Source organism: Labeo rohita, chromosome 14 (assembly GCF_022985175.1).
Source record: "Labeo rohita strain BAU-BD-2019 chromosome 14, IGBB_LRoh.1.0, whole genome shotgun sequence".
Lineage (NCBI taxonomy): Eukaryota > Metazoa > Chordata > Actinopteri > Cypriniformes > Cyprinidae > Labeo > Labeo rohita.
The window spans coordinates 21,908,415-21,924,064 of NC_066882.1; the positions used below are offsets into that span (position 1 = coordinate 21,908,415).

Here is a 15,650-nt window from a genome sequence, read left to right on the forward strand (position 1 = left end):
AGTATAGTGAATAAATGTGAATGTTTACATGTCTTTAAAATTCACTAAAGGAGTTACAACAGCACTGACATAAATACCATTTAGACTTTAAGTATGTTGAATGATAAACAAATGAATGTTTATTCTGGATTATGTTTATTCTGTACCTCACTATTTCTCTTAAATATATAAAAGTAAAAAAGAAGTCAAATTTCTATTTTTTTTTTTAATTTATATTCATATCTAGTCCTCTCTAATACGTACTGTTTTATTGTAGCAATAACATTATGTTATATAATTAATGTAAATAAAGCGTAACCCATTGAATACAGTTAAACAGCTGCTGTATCTGATATACTTTGTCCTTTTATGTAACAGCGCCGGTAAAGTGTTATGAAAGCAGCAGAACATGACAGCAGACCTGCGCGTGTCCGTGAATAAAGGTGACGCCATTATTTGTGTTTAATCCAGTGATTTATGTCCCACTAATGAGATTTACAGCGCGTTTGATCAATGTTTGTGTGTGTGTGCTAAGCTACACGCTTCCTTTAACTTTATTGTTGTTGTTTTTAGCATCGCAGCTAAGCTAGTAGCATAAGTCGAATGTAAAGTGCATTAGAGTGTCACATAACTGATAAAACACTACAAGACATTAATCAGCTGGTTTAATAAACTATGTGTGAACGTTTTAAGATCCAAAGGTCTCTCATTTGGTATGGAAATATTCTTTATTATTAATGAACAACATTAGCTACCGTCTAATTTGAGTTTCACTGGCTGTGTCTCAAACCTAGTGAGCTGACTAACGTACAGACAGCATTTTTGGGCTCAATGTTTTGAGACAGCCGTGTTTTGAGCCTAAAAGTACTGTTTAGTTAGCAGCTCACTAGATTTTAACAGCTGACAGATGGTTTATTATTTATTGGTCATAGATTCCTGTTGGACTTGTTGTCCAGGTTTATTTAATGTAGACGTTTGTATAGGAAACATATGTCTTAGATTGAATTGGTGTGTATGTGATCTTTGTTGTTCACACAATGACAGTCAAATCTTGATTGATCTACATTGGGGGACCAAACTTAATTAATAATGTGTACACATAATTACACTAGAGTTCAGATGATTAGATCAGTAATTAGATCAAGAACTTCAGATGTCAAGGAGTGGACTAAACTATTATATAAAACACTGTGTGTGTGTGGGTAATCTCTTGTGTCCATTCAGGATCTCCTGCCGAGCTGCTGACCGGCTGCATTTCAGTGGGATCCTGCTGAGCGGTATGTAGTCGCACCAAAAGACAACATGCATTCAACATGTAAAGCTTCAGTCAAACAAAACGTGCATTCATCATGATAAAACCTTACTCAAACAAAATGTGCATTCAGCATGATAAAGCTTTAAGCTAAAGCAACATGCATTGAACACGATCAAGCTTCGCCCAATCCCAGCATGCATTTAACATGATAAAGTTTCATTCAAACACAACATGCATTCAGCGTGCTAAAACTTAAACACAACATCGTGAAGCCTCACCCGGGCAGTACATGCTAAAACTGCAACAAAACACAGGATGCATTGAACATGCTGAAACTGCAGCAAAATTTAATGTTCATCCACATAATAATCCCCATTACTAACATGTCTCAACTGTTTTTTAGATTCTCATCTAAATTACAGTTAATTTCTACGGGGGAGTCATGCAGTTGGAGGCTCATCTTCGTCTCTGTCAGAGTTGTTTGTGGTTCTGTAAAAGTTCTCAGCGGCTGTTCTCACTCTGTACTGTCCACAGGTACTGCACAACCAAACTTTATATTTGTATTTCATTTCAACAATAATAAGACATGAAGCTTCCAAAACCAAAGTGGTTTATCTCGAATGTTTAAAACAAATTAGAGTCCCTGTGTTTTCTATTATAACAATAAGATACGTTATGAAAGCCCATTTTTGACACAGAATAAAATATAAAAAAGGCATTTGTGACAAGGTCAGAATTGTATAACGTAAACTCAAAATTATGCTTGGTTATTGCTTTTTTATTTCTTAAGTTTATTTTTCTTAAAACATATCTGTCTTTGGGATAAGAAAGATAAACGTAATTCCAAAACATTTCTTAATTTAAGCAGTTACCTTACATAATTTTATCTTTGGTGATTTTGCAATTTTACATAGTTTAGCACAAATCCTAAGTAAGAATTTCACTTTTTTGCAGTGAGATAGAATTGCTGAACAACAGAACTCAGAATATCCTAGCTACTACTTAACAACCACCGAGAATTTCCATTCAAATTTCTGTTTTTGACTTAGCTGTTATATTAGGTAACATTAAAGTTATTCTGTAAATGATCATCTAGGGCATGAGATTATGAGGTTTGGCTGTGGTTATTTTTTTGTAGAGTGACTATTAGAGTTTTATAGTTCTTGTCATGAAGACAGTGTTGAGAAATGATTGTTTTTATTGTCTCTTATTCTGTTTTTAGGTCGTCAGCCAATTACTATGAACTTCTTGGGGTGAAACCAGATGCTTCGCTGGAGCAAATTAAGAATGCATTTTTTGACAAATCCAAAAAGGTTAATTTCTAAGGATTATTCTGTCATGCTAGAGTCATTCTGATTATAGAGTCTAGTGTTCCGATCACTTACATTAACCATAACTTTATCATCTGCCAGTGTGGACACTAGTCAGAATTAGAGAACAGTAACCACAGTACCACGAAAGAAGATTACAAATAACATTTTGGAGGGTTACAGCTGTCAAAAATTAGTTGAAAGTGTAGAAGCCCTTGCTTGAATGACTAGTTTCTCAGACTGCACTCTGATCTGGACTCTGGGCAGGCCATTTTATCATTTTAATGTTCTTATGACGACCAAACATAATGTTTTCCACCTGACCCAAATCAATTTAACTTGCTCTCATCACTAAAGTAAACTTTTGGACTCCACATAATATGCTTCTCAGCAAATGTGAGCTTAGCCTTTTGATTCTTTCTGCTGCTGATGAAAGGCTTGGTCACTGCAGATTGCATTTTCAGTCCGACTTCTCTTAAACGTCCCAAGACAGATCTTTACCTTGTTCAACAGTGAACTGGCAAGCAATTCCAGCTGCAGTGTTGAACCGATTTCCCATTGAGAGTCTCTGCATAATCCTGTCTTCTCGTGCATTTGTCTTGCGTGGACGACCAGCCTTTTTGGGGGACTTAAATTAGTTAGTGACATTGTAAAGCTGAAATATTTGAGAAATCACCGATTTGGAATGAAGGTTGTTCTCTACTTTTGATCTCCACTGTATATGCTTTGTCATCCAAGATGTTCATGTCTTTCTGACTTCAGTCGTAAAGAAATTATGGTTTTTGAGGAAAACATTTCAGGATTTTTCTCCATATAATGGACTTCATTGGTGCCCCGATTTTGAACTTCCAAAATGTAGTTTAAATGCAGCTTCAAAGGGCTCTAAACAATCCCAGCCGAGGAAGAAGTGTCTTATCTAGCGAGACAATCGGTCATTTTTTTTTTTTTATGAAAATAAAAATTTGTATACTTTTTAAGCACAAAAGCTTGTGTAGCACAGGCTCTGGGATGCACATTCACGATGCTACGAATTAGTGATGGGTCATTCTTGAATGATTCATTCATTTTGAACGAATCTTTAATGTGGCTTGGGAAAAAGAAGTCGTCTCGGGGAGTGATTCGTTCAGTCGTGCATGCGCAACATCCTATTAGGTTCTGTACTGGAATGTACTGGTCTTGCTTGTAGTATGATCAACGATTGTGTATATGGAAGTAACATGTAACATTTTAATTATTTTGCTAAACTCGAAAACAGATTAGTTCATTCTGCTGAACGAGACTCAAAGGTTTGAGATGGTAAAATGATCCGAACTTCCCATCACTACTACGAATCACGTTTAAGTTCATCGTCTGTGTACTCCAGCTCAAAAAGGTAGAGAATGGTGAAAAACTCCATCTTATTTTCTCCTACAACTTCAGAATCGTCTGACGTCGTTGTACCTTTTTGTATGTAAACAGCGTTTGACTTACTTGCACTTTCTTAGTCTTTGCGCATTTGGGGCACCAATCAGGGCACCAATGAAGTCCATTATATGGAGAAAAATCCTGAAATGCTTTCATCAAAAACCATAATTTCGTCACGACTGAAGACAGAAAGACATGAACATCTTGGATGACAAGGGGGTGACTAAATTATTTGTGAATTGTTGTTCTGGAAGTGGAGTTCTCCTTTAATGTATTCTGACAATGTTGTATGGATGTACAAAAGTTATGCCTAGTTATTCACCTCCTGACCCCTGGAGGGAGCTGTTCGATTGTGGCAGAGAGACTGTTGTCTGTTCCCGTAGTCTTAAATTCTTAGGCACTTATTCTTGAATTTTTTTCCTTGATTTGTTTAGTTGTCTGACATTTATTTTGTCGGATAATTTGTCACCATGTCACAAATTGAAGCAATTAAAGATGTTGGTAAGACAGTATCAAGGGAAACAAATGAAAGACGTGAGGCAATTATGCATGTGCCTGTGAGAAAGAGAGTGAGAAACATCTGTTTATGGATGAAGGAGGCAGAGTGACGGCAAGATAGAACCACTGCATGCTTGTGTGTGTGTGTGTGTGTGTGTGTGTGACAGGAGATGAGGGTACAAACCAAGGATATGGGTGCTTTGTTTCGGAGTCAGAAGCAGATAAAAGGTATATGAGTGATGTGACTCTCAGTACAAGTGAGAGTAGAAAGGTGAAAAGGTCATAAAGGCTTGTGCCATTTTCTGAGAGACATGTGTTAATCTGTTTTTATTAATTTAATGCATTAATGATACTAAAAAAATAGTGCAGTTCATGTTAAATAGCTTAAATTGATAAATCTATATGAAAGTGTAATGTCATTGTTTTGATATGAGCAAAAATGTCTGTCTTCTCATATTTAGTTGCATCCTGACAGTGACCCATCCAATCCTGGCCTGCACAGTCAGTTTGTGCAGCTGAACGAGGCATACAGGGTGCTGAGCAGAGAAGGGTCCAGACGAGATTATGACCTCAGACTGAGGTACCAGTACGCCGCAGGTCCGGCCTTCAGAGCCTCCAGCTCAACCAGCGGCCCCAGGTGACTGTCAGCGTCATAATCAACCAACCTGAAGTTATTAAATGGGATTTTATTGAATTAGTAATAGTGGGAATTTTATACCAACATAATTCCGAGTTTATATCTCACAGTTCTGACTTTTTTATTTGAATTGTGAGGTATACCGTAAACTCAACTGAGTTATAAAGTCCAATTCTAAGGGGAAAAAAAGACTGATATGATCTGATATGATGAGTTTATATCTCACAATTCTGACTCAATAACTCACAATTACGTTATGAAGTCAGAATTGTGAGATATAATCTCGCAATTGCGAGTTGTAAAGTCAGAATTGCGAGATAAAAACTTGCGATTCTGACATTTTTCTCACAAATGCGAGTTTATATCTCACAATTCTGACTTTTTTTTCTTGCAATTCTGATTTTATCCTTAGAATTGTGAGATATAAACTCAACTGTGAGTTATAAAGTCCATTTCTGAGGGAAAAAAAGACTGATATGTTCTCAGAATTGCACGTTTTTATCTCACAATTCTAACTTAACTTGCAATTATGTGTTATAAAGTCAGAATTGCAAGATATAAACTCGCAATTGCAAGTTATGTAGTCAGAATAGCAGAATATTAATTCGCAATTGTGAGAAGTAAAGAATTGCGAGATAAAAACTTGCAATTCTGATTTGTTTTTTCTCACAAATGCAAGTTTGTATCTTGCAATTCTGACTTTTTCTGGCAATTTTGAGTTTATATCTCACAATTCTATCTTTTTTTTTCTTTTTTTTTCAATTGCACATTATAAAGTCCAGTTCTGAAAGATTGTAATGTTTTCAGGATTGCAAGTTTATATCTCACAATTCTGACTTCATAGCTCGCGATTACGTGTTATAAAGTCAGAATTGTAAGATATAAACTCACAATTCAGAGAAAAACACAATTGTGAGTTTATATCTTACCATTCTGACTATTTCTCAGAATTGTGACTTTCTCAAAAATGCGAGTTTAAATCTCAGAATTCTGAGATTATATCTCAAAATTTGGACTTATTTTCCCGAAATTCTGATTTTTTTTTTTAGAATAAGAGATATAAATTCAATTGTGAGGAAAAAAAGACTATGCTCACAGAATTGCAAGTTTATATTTCACAATTCTAACTTAATAACTTGCAAGATAAAAACTTGCAATTCTGATTTTTTTTCTCACAAATGTGAGTTGATATCTCACAATTCTGACTTTTTGTCTCGCAATTTGGAGTTTATATCTCGCAAGTCTTACTTTTTTCTCACAATTCTTTTTTTCTTCAAATTGTGAGATATAAACTCAGTTGCAAGTTATAAAGTCCAATTCTGACAGACTGTTATGTTCTCAGGATTGCGAGTTTATATCTCACAATTCTGACTTCATAACTTGCGAGTACTTGTTAGTCAGAATTGCAAGATATAAATTCACAGTTCTAAGAAAAACGTCAGAATTTTGAGTTTATATCTTAAAATTCTGACTATTTCTCAGAACTGCGACTTTCTTTCTCAAAAGTGCGAGTTTAAATCTATGAATTCTGAGTTTATATCTCACAATTCTGAGTTATTTTCTTGCAGTTTGGAGTTTATATCTCACAAGTCTGACTTTTTTTCTCACAGTTCTGACTTTTTTCTTAGAATTGTGAGATATAAACTCAATTTCAAATAATAAAGTCCAGTTCTGAGGGAGAAAAAAGATTGTTGCTATATTTGACAATTCTGACTTAGTAACTCACGATTATGTTATCGTAAGATAATTGTCAGATATAAACTCACAATTCTGAGAAAAAAGTCTAAATTGCGAGATATAAATTTGCAATTCTGAGGAACAAAAAGTCAGAATTTTGTGTTTATATCTCACAATTCTGACTATTTCTCACAAAAATGCGACTGTGACTTTATATCACGCAACTCTGAGGAAAAAAGGTGCAAACTGTGACTTTCTATCTCCATAAAGAACCTTAAACATCCATAGAACCTTTAAAGTGTACAAAAGCTTCCTAAAAGTAAAAGGGTTTTCAAATTATTTTAATTGTCTCCACGCTAAGTTCTATTAAGAACTGTTAACTGAAAGGCTCTTTGAACCTAAATGGTTCTTCTATGGCATCACTTTTAACCCCCCTGCCCTTTTGGAAATTTAATTTTAAAAGATTAAAAATATATATTTTTAAGAATCACATTACAAAAGATTATGGTTGAGTGGCTAAAATACCAGTGTTGTTTCTCTGTTTGTCAGTGCGAAGGGTGCAGAGAGCATACGTTACTGGGAGCAGTTCAGACAGGCCCAGCCTCAGGAGAGCACGGCTGAGGAGCAGGGAAAGAGAAAGAAACGCAACATGCGTTTGGTGGGCTACTGCATTCTCACCATGGTAGTCAGTCTCTCCGTGCATTACTTTGGGTTCAGGTGAGACCAAAAACATATCAGGCGCACATTTTATTGACATGAACATGCACAGTGTTCCATCCTAATATTTTTCAACACATTCTGAATGATGCTGCGCTGATAAGTGAGTGTTTTGCAACTGTTTGTATGAAACGCAGTGCAAAATGTTTTCTTTTGTTCATGCGTCGTTTTTCTGATGAGTACGTGATAATGATGTTTTGTTTCTGAAACGCATTTTGTCTGTCCCAGAGCCAGACAAACCCCAGTAGAATGTGTTCACTGGTTTCCCATAATCCCTGATGTTTAGTTATGCTTTCCAGTATCAGCTAAATGTTTTTACACCTTGAATTCAGGCGACTGAGATTAAGTATCTTCTATAAACAGACGCTGCTCGGTTGACGCGTAGCAGAAGCACACTTAAAATGTTTTGGAAAATTATCAAATGTTTTATTGCCCTGTCAGTGCCCGTGTGCCCTTTTAAATGCGACCCTAAAGTTATGTGGGCACCTCGTGGATGTCTGTTCACCCCTCCAAATATATATGTTGGCAGTAAATCTGTTCACCTTTGACCTCTGGGCTGGTCTGTCATGCAGGAAACTGGAAGAGGTCCATAATAACTTCATGGATGAGAAGGATAGAGTCATCACTGAGATCTACAACACATCCAAAGAAAGAGCCAGGTGGGGAGCGCTTTGAAATTACACGTGTCGCCTCAAGAGGCACATCAGAGGTTTTGAATACAAAAGATGTAGCGTTTGAAAGCATTAGGGGATACATTGGTAACATGTAAAGGAGAGATAAAGTAAGATGATTATAGATTCATCTTGTTATTTTGCCAGCCATTATGGATTTGCTCTTTATTAGCAACTCATTCGGCCCCCTAATAAGGTTGAAGTGCAAGTTAATGCAATTTGAAAGTCACTTTGTATAAAAAGCATCTGCCTTTTTATGCACTCTGCTTCATTTAATTTTAGGGTGAACTATTCTATTAAAACTTTTTCCATTTTTAAGTGCTATAATCAGGTCCCCAGTGCATCTACCAACCCAGAAATTGTGAGAAAGAACAGTTTTTTTTGTAAGCCTTTCTCTGCAAGCTTGTGCTAAAACGAGTCGCTCCTGTGAACGTACTTCGTACTTCGAACGTACAAACTGTAAAGGCACAGCCCTATTCTGGAAAAGGGAGCGGGGAGCAGCAGCTTATTTGCATTTAAAGAGACATGCACAAAAACACCATGTTTCTGCTTTCTAAATAGGCATTTTCAAATTATATAATTAATAACCTGTGCGATATTTTGTGCTGAGACTACAGACACATTCTGGGGACACCTGAGACTTACAGTGCCTATAACAAAATCATCATACGCTGTTAAAACCTTTACCTTTTGTCACATTACACCCTGGAAAATAAAATAAATTAAGTCTTAACTTCTTTTTAGCTGCATGTGCACATTATAACCCTTATTATTAAAGTAAAAATATCATTTAAAAAAATGATTATTAAAAATGTATCAGTGAAATGCCTAATTTGGTAAAGCGATCAGCCCCTTAGAGTACACCATTATAAACTTGCTCAGATGCAAGCAGTCAACTTTTAGATTAAACACCAGGTTAGTTGCCCCACCTGACATTAATAGTAGTGGTGTTGATTACTTCAGAATAAAACGAGCTGTTTCTTGAGGATTCCACTGTTAGTATTGCATGGTACGGCTAAGAATTCACCATGGTTGGGAAAGTGCTTTGAAAAAACCTCCGGGATAAAGTTGTAGAAAGGCACGAGTTAGGCGCAGGCTACAAAAACATTTCAAAGGCTTTAGTTATCCCTCAGAGTACTGTTCAGAGCATCATTAAGAAGTGGAAACCGTATGCCAACACCGGAACAGTGCCTAAATCAGGCCATCCATCCAAAGTGGATGACAGAGCCAGGAGGACATTGACAAGAGAAGCTACCAGGAGGCCAAAGGCAACCTTGAAGAAATTACAAAACTCTCAGTCTGTGCGTGTGACAACTATCTTCCAAGCTTTACACAAAGCTGGCCTGTATAGCAGGGTGGCACGAAAAAAGGCTTTTTCCGTTTACGCTATGCAAAAACAAATTTGGAAGAGTCTGATACCTTCTGGCAAAAGGTGCTGTGGTCTGATGAGACCAAAATTTACCTTTTCAGACTCCAACTCCAACCACTATGTTTGGTGAAATGCAAACACAGCACACCACCCTAAACACACCATACCTACTGTGAAGAACGGTGGTGGCAGCATTATGTTGTTGGGGGTGTTTCTCTTCAGCTGGGACCGGGCGATCGGTCAGGATTGAAGGGAAAATGGATGCTGCCGAGCACGTCCAAGTTCTTGAGGAAAACCTCTGCTAGACAGCTGAAGATGGGCAGGTCATTCACCTTCCAACATGACAATGACCCTAAACATACTGCCAGAAAAACAATTAAATGGCTTATGGATAAGAAGGTGAATGTCCTTGAGCTCTGACTTAAATCCAGTCAAAAATCTGTGGATGGATTTGAAGAGAGCATTCCGTTGCTGTTCACCACAGAATTTGACTGAACTTGAGCAATTCTTCAAGGAAGAATGGGCAAATATTCCCCAATTAAGGTGTGCAAAACTAGTACAGACATATCCAAAAAGTCTGATGGCTGTAATTGAAGCAAAAGTTAAAGTTAAATCAAGGGGCTGATGACTTTCCCAACCCTGTTATTCTAGTTTTTTTGTTTGTTTTTTTGTTAATTTGCAGAACTGTTGTGTTTTTCTTGCTTTGGTTTGATGTTGTAAGACCAAAATTAATAAATAAAGCTGGAACAGTTATTTGGCATGAGGTTTGATTTCAGGCTGTAAGATAAATAAAGTAACTATTTCAAAGGGGTATGATGATTTTCTATAGGCATTGTATATTACATCTTGTAAAAAGGGGCATAATAGGTCACCTTTAACATTTCGTAAACCATGCCCTTGCATAATTACAATGAGTTTTGCATGGGATAGCACACATTTTCTTTTTAAAAATGTATTTGATCATGCTGCTTTCTGGTTTTCCTCAGAGTGAACGGCTTTAAGAAGCAGCAGGAGATCTTGAGACAGAAGCACGCAGAGTTCCTGGAGAGATACAAGATCCGCAATAATGGAGAAGAGAAATAAAGCAAGGAAAGGGCAGATCTAAAAGAAGCTCAACACACAGGGTTATGGAGAGAGTGCAGGTTGTGGATGAATGTGGAAGAGTGAATTATATTTTGTGTTCATAGCTTTTATCAAATTTTCTAGGGTCACAGTGTGTCAAATCCACAAATGCAGTAATATTTCAGTCCTGTTCTTTCACCCAACTCTATCAGATGAAGGTCACAAGGGTTGGAAGGCAAATCGGGCTGATTATAGGCCAACATGGCTCCTTATGAGGTGTTTTAAACACCTGTAAACTTACTGTATTGCCTGCATTTACAGGCGACGTTGTAACTGCACCTGGAAAGGGTGTTATGGAAACATTGCATTCCTGATAAAGTAGTTCATGAAAACACTGAAAACACTGTACATTGTGCACTTTGTTAAGCTCAGTGTGTGTGTGGGAGAGAGTTTCTCATGGAAGAATGTTATACAGATGGGCAGATTTGTGCTGTCCAGCGTGAGTTTTATTCTAGGTGCTGACTATTTTCCAGTTTTATTGAATGCAACATGAAATAATCTTATCTTGAACAGGAAGTGAATGGGTTTTTGGCAAGTAATGAGAAGTTTCTTTCACCCGTATAATAGGCTGCATATCAAATACATTTCCTACAAATGCTTGCCTTGTGACCCCTGCTGTCACAAGGCATAGATCCTGAAATGAAGTCTTTTGAGATATCCAACTTACTGCCTTATTTGAAGAATGGAAAAATATTTTAGAGTTTGACATTTAATGTAAATTCCACATTAGATATTTACCAGTGCGCCTTCATCTTTATAAAGCAAATATTGATTTTGTGTGAAATTGCTCTAATGCAAGCCTTAATGTCACTGGGTTTTGAAGTGATTAATAATTAAAGATGATATGGATCTCAGTTATGTAAAACTTGTCATCTGCGTGCATGTGTGGTTCTGTAGATTTTTCGCAAACTCCTTCAATGTTCTTATACACAACCATTCAAATGTTTGGGGTCGATAAGTTTTTGAAATGATTTTGAAAGTCTTATTCTCACCAAGGCTACATTTATTTGATCGAAAATACAGTAAATCATGTTAAAATAATATTACAATTTAAAGTAACTGTTTTCTATTTGCAAGCATTTTAAAATGTAATTTAATCAGTGATGTCAAAGCTGAATTTTCAGCATTATTACTAGTTTTCAGTGTTCAGAAATCATTCTAATATGCAGATTTGCTGCATACGAAACATTTATTATTATCAGTGTTGAAAAGTTTTTTTTTTGTTGTTTTTTTTGGTAGCACTATGAATATCTGTCACATTTGGTCAGTTTATTGCATTCTTGCTGAATAGAAGTATTCATTTCTTTAAAAAGAATTTTTTTGAATAATAGCATATACTTCCAGAAGGCATTATTACTGATATTTGCTAAGGTAAGCATTAAGCAACACTTTTGCTATTGCTTATACTTGGTCTGACTGTTTTTTTACCTTGTGGATGGTAAAACAGCCTAAATCTTTCCATATATTTGCTTTGCTTCTTATTATTTATTGTCCCACACCTCTTAGCAAAGAAAAACTATGTCATTCCCAATTAGCAACGTTCTTTCCTGACATTGTAGAATCAACTTCAGTAGACGAATGTCACAGAAGCTTCACGTTCTCCAAGCCTGTGCAGATGTTGACAATCTGGGCTGTTCTATGACTCCACGGCCTGGGACTCAGTCTGATGTGGTTTTCTGATATGGCATGGGCCCATATGCAGGTGCTCCTCTCTGCTTAGGTCTGATCTTGGAGATACCAGCTTTGAGGAATGAGTCAGGGACAGTTTCGATGGTGTTTTTTCTGCTTGACTGTCTCTACGAGAGCACCTATCATTTTGATGTTTTAAAACTAAACTCCTAGGGAACCATCTGGAGAGACTTCACAGAAGTACTAACAACATCACCCCACAGTTCAGCAGTATCGATGGTGAAATCTTGTGACCTTGGCCCGGTTTGTTTATTTGGATATGTGATGACTGGACCTTCTCTCCTGACCACTCTGGGTTTTCCAGAAGGCATTTATATAGTTATGCTCTGAAAGGGGCTCTTTGCGGTTGTCAGCTTTAATGCTGTAAGCAGTCCAGGAGAGATAGAACAGCCTGCATTCCTGCAGCCCACATGAATTTTTTTTTTTGCTCCGTATAACCCAAACATACCTGTGGGTGATGGTGAGGGTCCTCACATGCAAGCAAAGTCTAATGGGTTCACGTTTGTTAGTTTGTTTAATCAAGCAGTTTAGATGTTGTTTAAACTATTTTGAATTTATACCTGATAATAGTCATGGTAGTGACTTCTAAGGATGTGTTATGTTCATAATATGTGACCCTGGAACACAAAACCAGTCATAAGTAGCATGGGTATATTTGCAGCAATAGCCAACAATACATTATATGGGTTAAAATTACCGATTTTTATTTTTTTTTTTTTATGCCAGAAATCATTAGGATATTAAGTAAAGATCATGTTCCCTGAAGATATTTTGTAAATTTCCTTCCGTAAACATGTCAATACTTATTTTTGATTAGTAATATGCATTGCTAAGAAATTCATTTGGACAACTTTAAAGGCGATTTTCTCAGTATTTAGATTATTTTGCACCCTCAGATTCCAGATTTTCAAATAGTTGTATCTTGGCCAAATGTTGTTCTATCCTAACAAACCATACATTAATAGAAAGCTTACACTGTAAAAATGATCATGAATTTAGTGGTAAAAAACTAAAAATGCTACAGTAAAAACTGGTTAAATGGTTAACGGTAAGTTCCCCTACTATAAACAGTGAAAAAAACGTATTGGACATTGCATGTAATTTTACGGTAGTATGTCGTTTTCAGTTTTAAAAAAGAACATAAAATTTACAGGGAATAACCATAAATTGACTTGTATTAATTACATGCATTCAATTTTCTTTCTTTTTTTTTTTTTTTTTTTTTTTTTAAATCAGTTTTGTACATTAGGGTTGTAAGTTACACCTAATGTTGTTAAATGAATGTTTATTGCATTATTTCAGTTTCATGTGTGTTACCATGATGGTGTTTAGTGTTTGTGTGAATGACACTGTCCACCATTTATATGTGTTAATATTAAGTAATATCTGCTTTTGTTGGGCTTCATCATGTGACTTTCTCATCAAAGGTACAAAACAGATTTCAGTATTTCAATAGGTTGGTATGTATGATATTTTGAAATGCCAAATGTAAATTTAGGTTAAAACTGTAGAATTTAAAATGTTGCTACCGTATTTTTCACAGTAAAATTTTGGCAACTACAGCTGTCGTTTTTACCGTATTATTTTATAGTGTGTATGTAAAAAAATAATATAAACAAAAATTTACCTTTACGACTGTGGTCCAAGCTTACATATAGTCATGGCTGTTGATGTACAGAAAAGTCTTATTTAATTGCTTTTAAAAAAAAAAAAAAAAAAAAAATTTTTTTGCATTATAAAGTGAAAGTTTGTAATCTCTGACTACAGTTGTGGTTATTGGGTAGTCTTCACAAACCATTAATTGCTTTAGAAAATGGTTTCTTCCGGTAAGAACAGGTGTGGCCATTTGTAAATTTGATGGGTCTGGCTTCCGGTGTCATCCGTGTCCAGCTATTTTTAGCTGTACAAAACTCGTTTTGCTGCTTGATATTGCAAATCGTTGTGTCTTGCTATGTTACTTTAATGTATTATCTTAATTATTAAAAAACACTGTTTTGTAGTGCAAACAGTTTTACTGTTTACGGCACATTTGTTATTCCTTTCATTATTTCTCTATAGCAGCTAATGAACCGGAAGTCTCACCCATTGTGTTACTTCCACGTTAACGACCAAGGTGGATACAATGTTTCTTTTTTAATTAGCATTTAGAACCATTGGTATGTCTTACCATACTATTTTAATGTACACAAAAAAAGAACCTTTTTTGTCTTAATGGTTACATAAAGAACCATTAATATCTGAAGAAACTTTGTTTCACAAAAGGTTCTTTGTGGCGAAAGAAGGTTCTTCAGAGGGTAAGAAATAGATGGTTCTTTAAAGAACCTTTGAATGTTTTTTTGTGGAACCATAAATGGTTCTTCCATGGCATCCCTGTGAAGAACCTTTTAAAGCACCTTTATTTCAAGAGTGTATTATCTTAATTATGAGCACACTGGTTTGTAGTGCAAACAGTTTTACTGTTTACTGTCCATTGTTATTCTTCTCGTTATTTACTTATAGCCGTTAATGAACCGGAAGTCTCACCCATAGGCTTACTTCTGCGTCAAAGCATAAGGTGGATAGGTCCCATCCACAACAGTTGCTTCATATAACATATGTTAAGTAAATAACAATATAACATAATATGTCAGTTAAAATTGTAAATGGGTATCATTTACACGTACTCACGTCTTTCGAAACCATGTTATTTCCTTACATTTTGTGGAACAAAAACGTTGTTTATAGCAAAATGTCCAAGATGCTGTTTTCCATACTACGAAGTGAATGGTGACATGACTGTCAAGCAAGATTGTCATGGTAAGATTGTTATTTTTTTGTAAAATTAAATCAAACCTATCGTCAGAATATTTAGATTTGAGATTTCCCTTTAAATTCCGTCCTTCCGCAGGAAAATATAGTCCCGGTTGGCATAGGGTCTCTGGGCGCTGCGCAGTGATATAGTAACTAGGTGAACAGGTGTTTCGCGTCATAGCCGTTTCTACAATGTAAAAATGTTTTGTATGATAACCTTCAAGTGTAATTCACATGTTAACTGGTTTGATTCGAGTCAAAAATATTAATAAACATGACGGAATGGCCTGGACCACATTAGCTTAGACATACTCAGGTGAGATTTAGCTTCTTAAAGAAATAATCTAGCAGTCTTAATTGTTTATCGCCGCTATGTATCAATGAATCCACACCCAGAAACGAAACTAGCCGTTTTATAATGATCATCCTGTCTGCTTTTTTACATGAGAATGTCTCCTTTATAAAAAGAACCCAAAACAACTTAAGAGGGAAAGCACTCATAAACAGACAGGGGGAGTCGGTTAATAATTGT

The 15,650-nt window shown here is 36.0% G+C and overlaps 1 protein-coding gene across 1 annotated transcript; it reads left to right on the forward strand.

Annotated features, from left to right (window-relative positions):
* The first annotated feature begins 85 nt into the window (after positions 1–85).
* On the forward strand, positions 86–10,976 carry dnajc4 (DnaJ (Hsp40) homolog, subfamily C, member 4). Its single transcript, XM_051127655.1, has 8 exons — positions 86–422; positions 1,204–1,256; positions 1,638–1,768; positions 2,457–2,547; positions 4,908–5,083; positions 7,310–7,477; positions 8,050–8,136; positions 10,504–10,976. The coding sequence occupies exons 3-8, from the start codon at positions 1,677–1,679 to the stop codon at positions 10,598–10,600; spliced, it is 711 nt and encodes a 236-aa protein (XP_050983612.1). The 5' UTR covers positions 86–422; positions 1,204–1,256; positions 1,638–1,676; the 3' UTR covers positions 10,601–10,976.
* Positions 10,977–15,650: the final 4,674 nt, after the last annotated feature.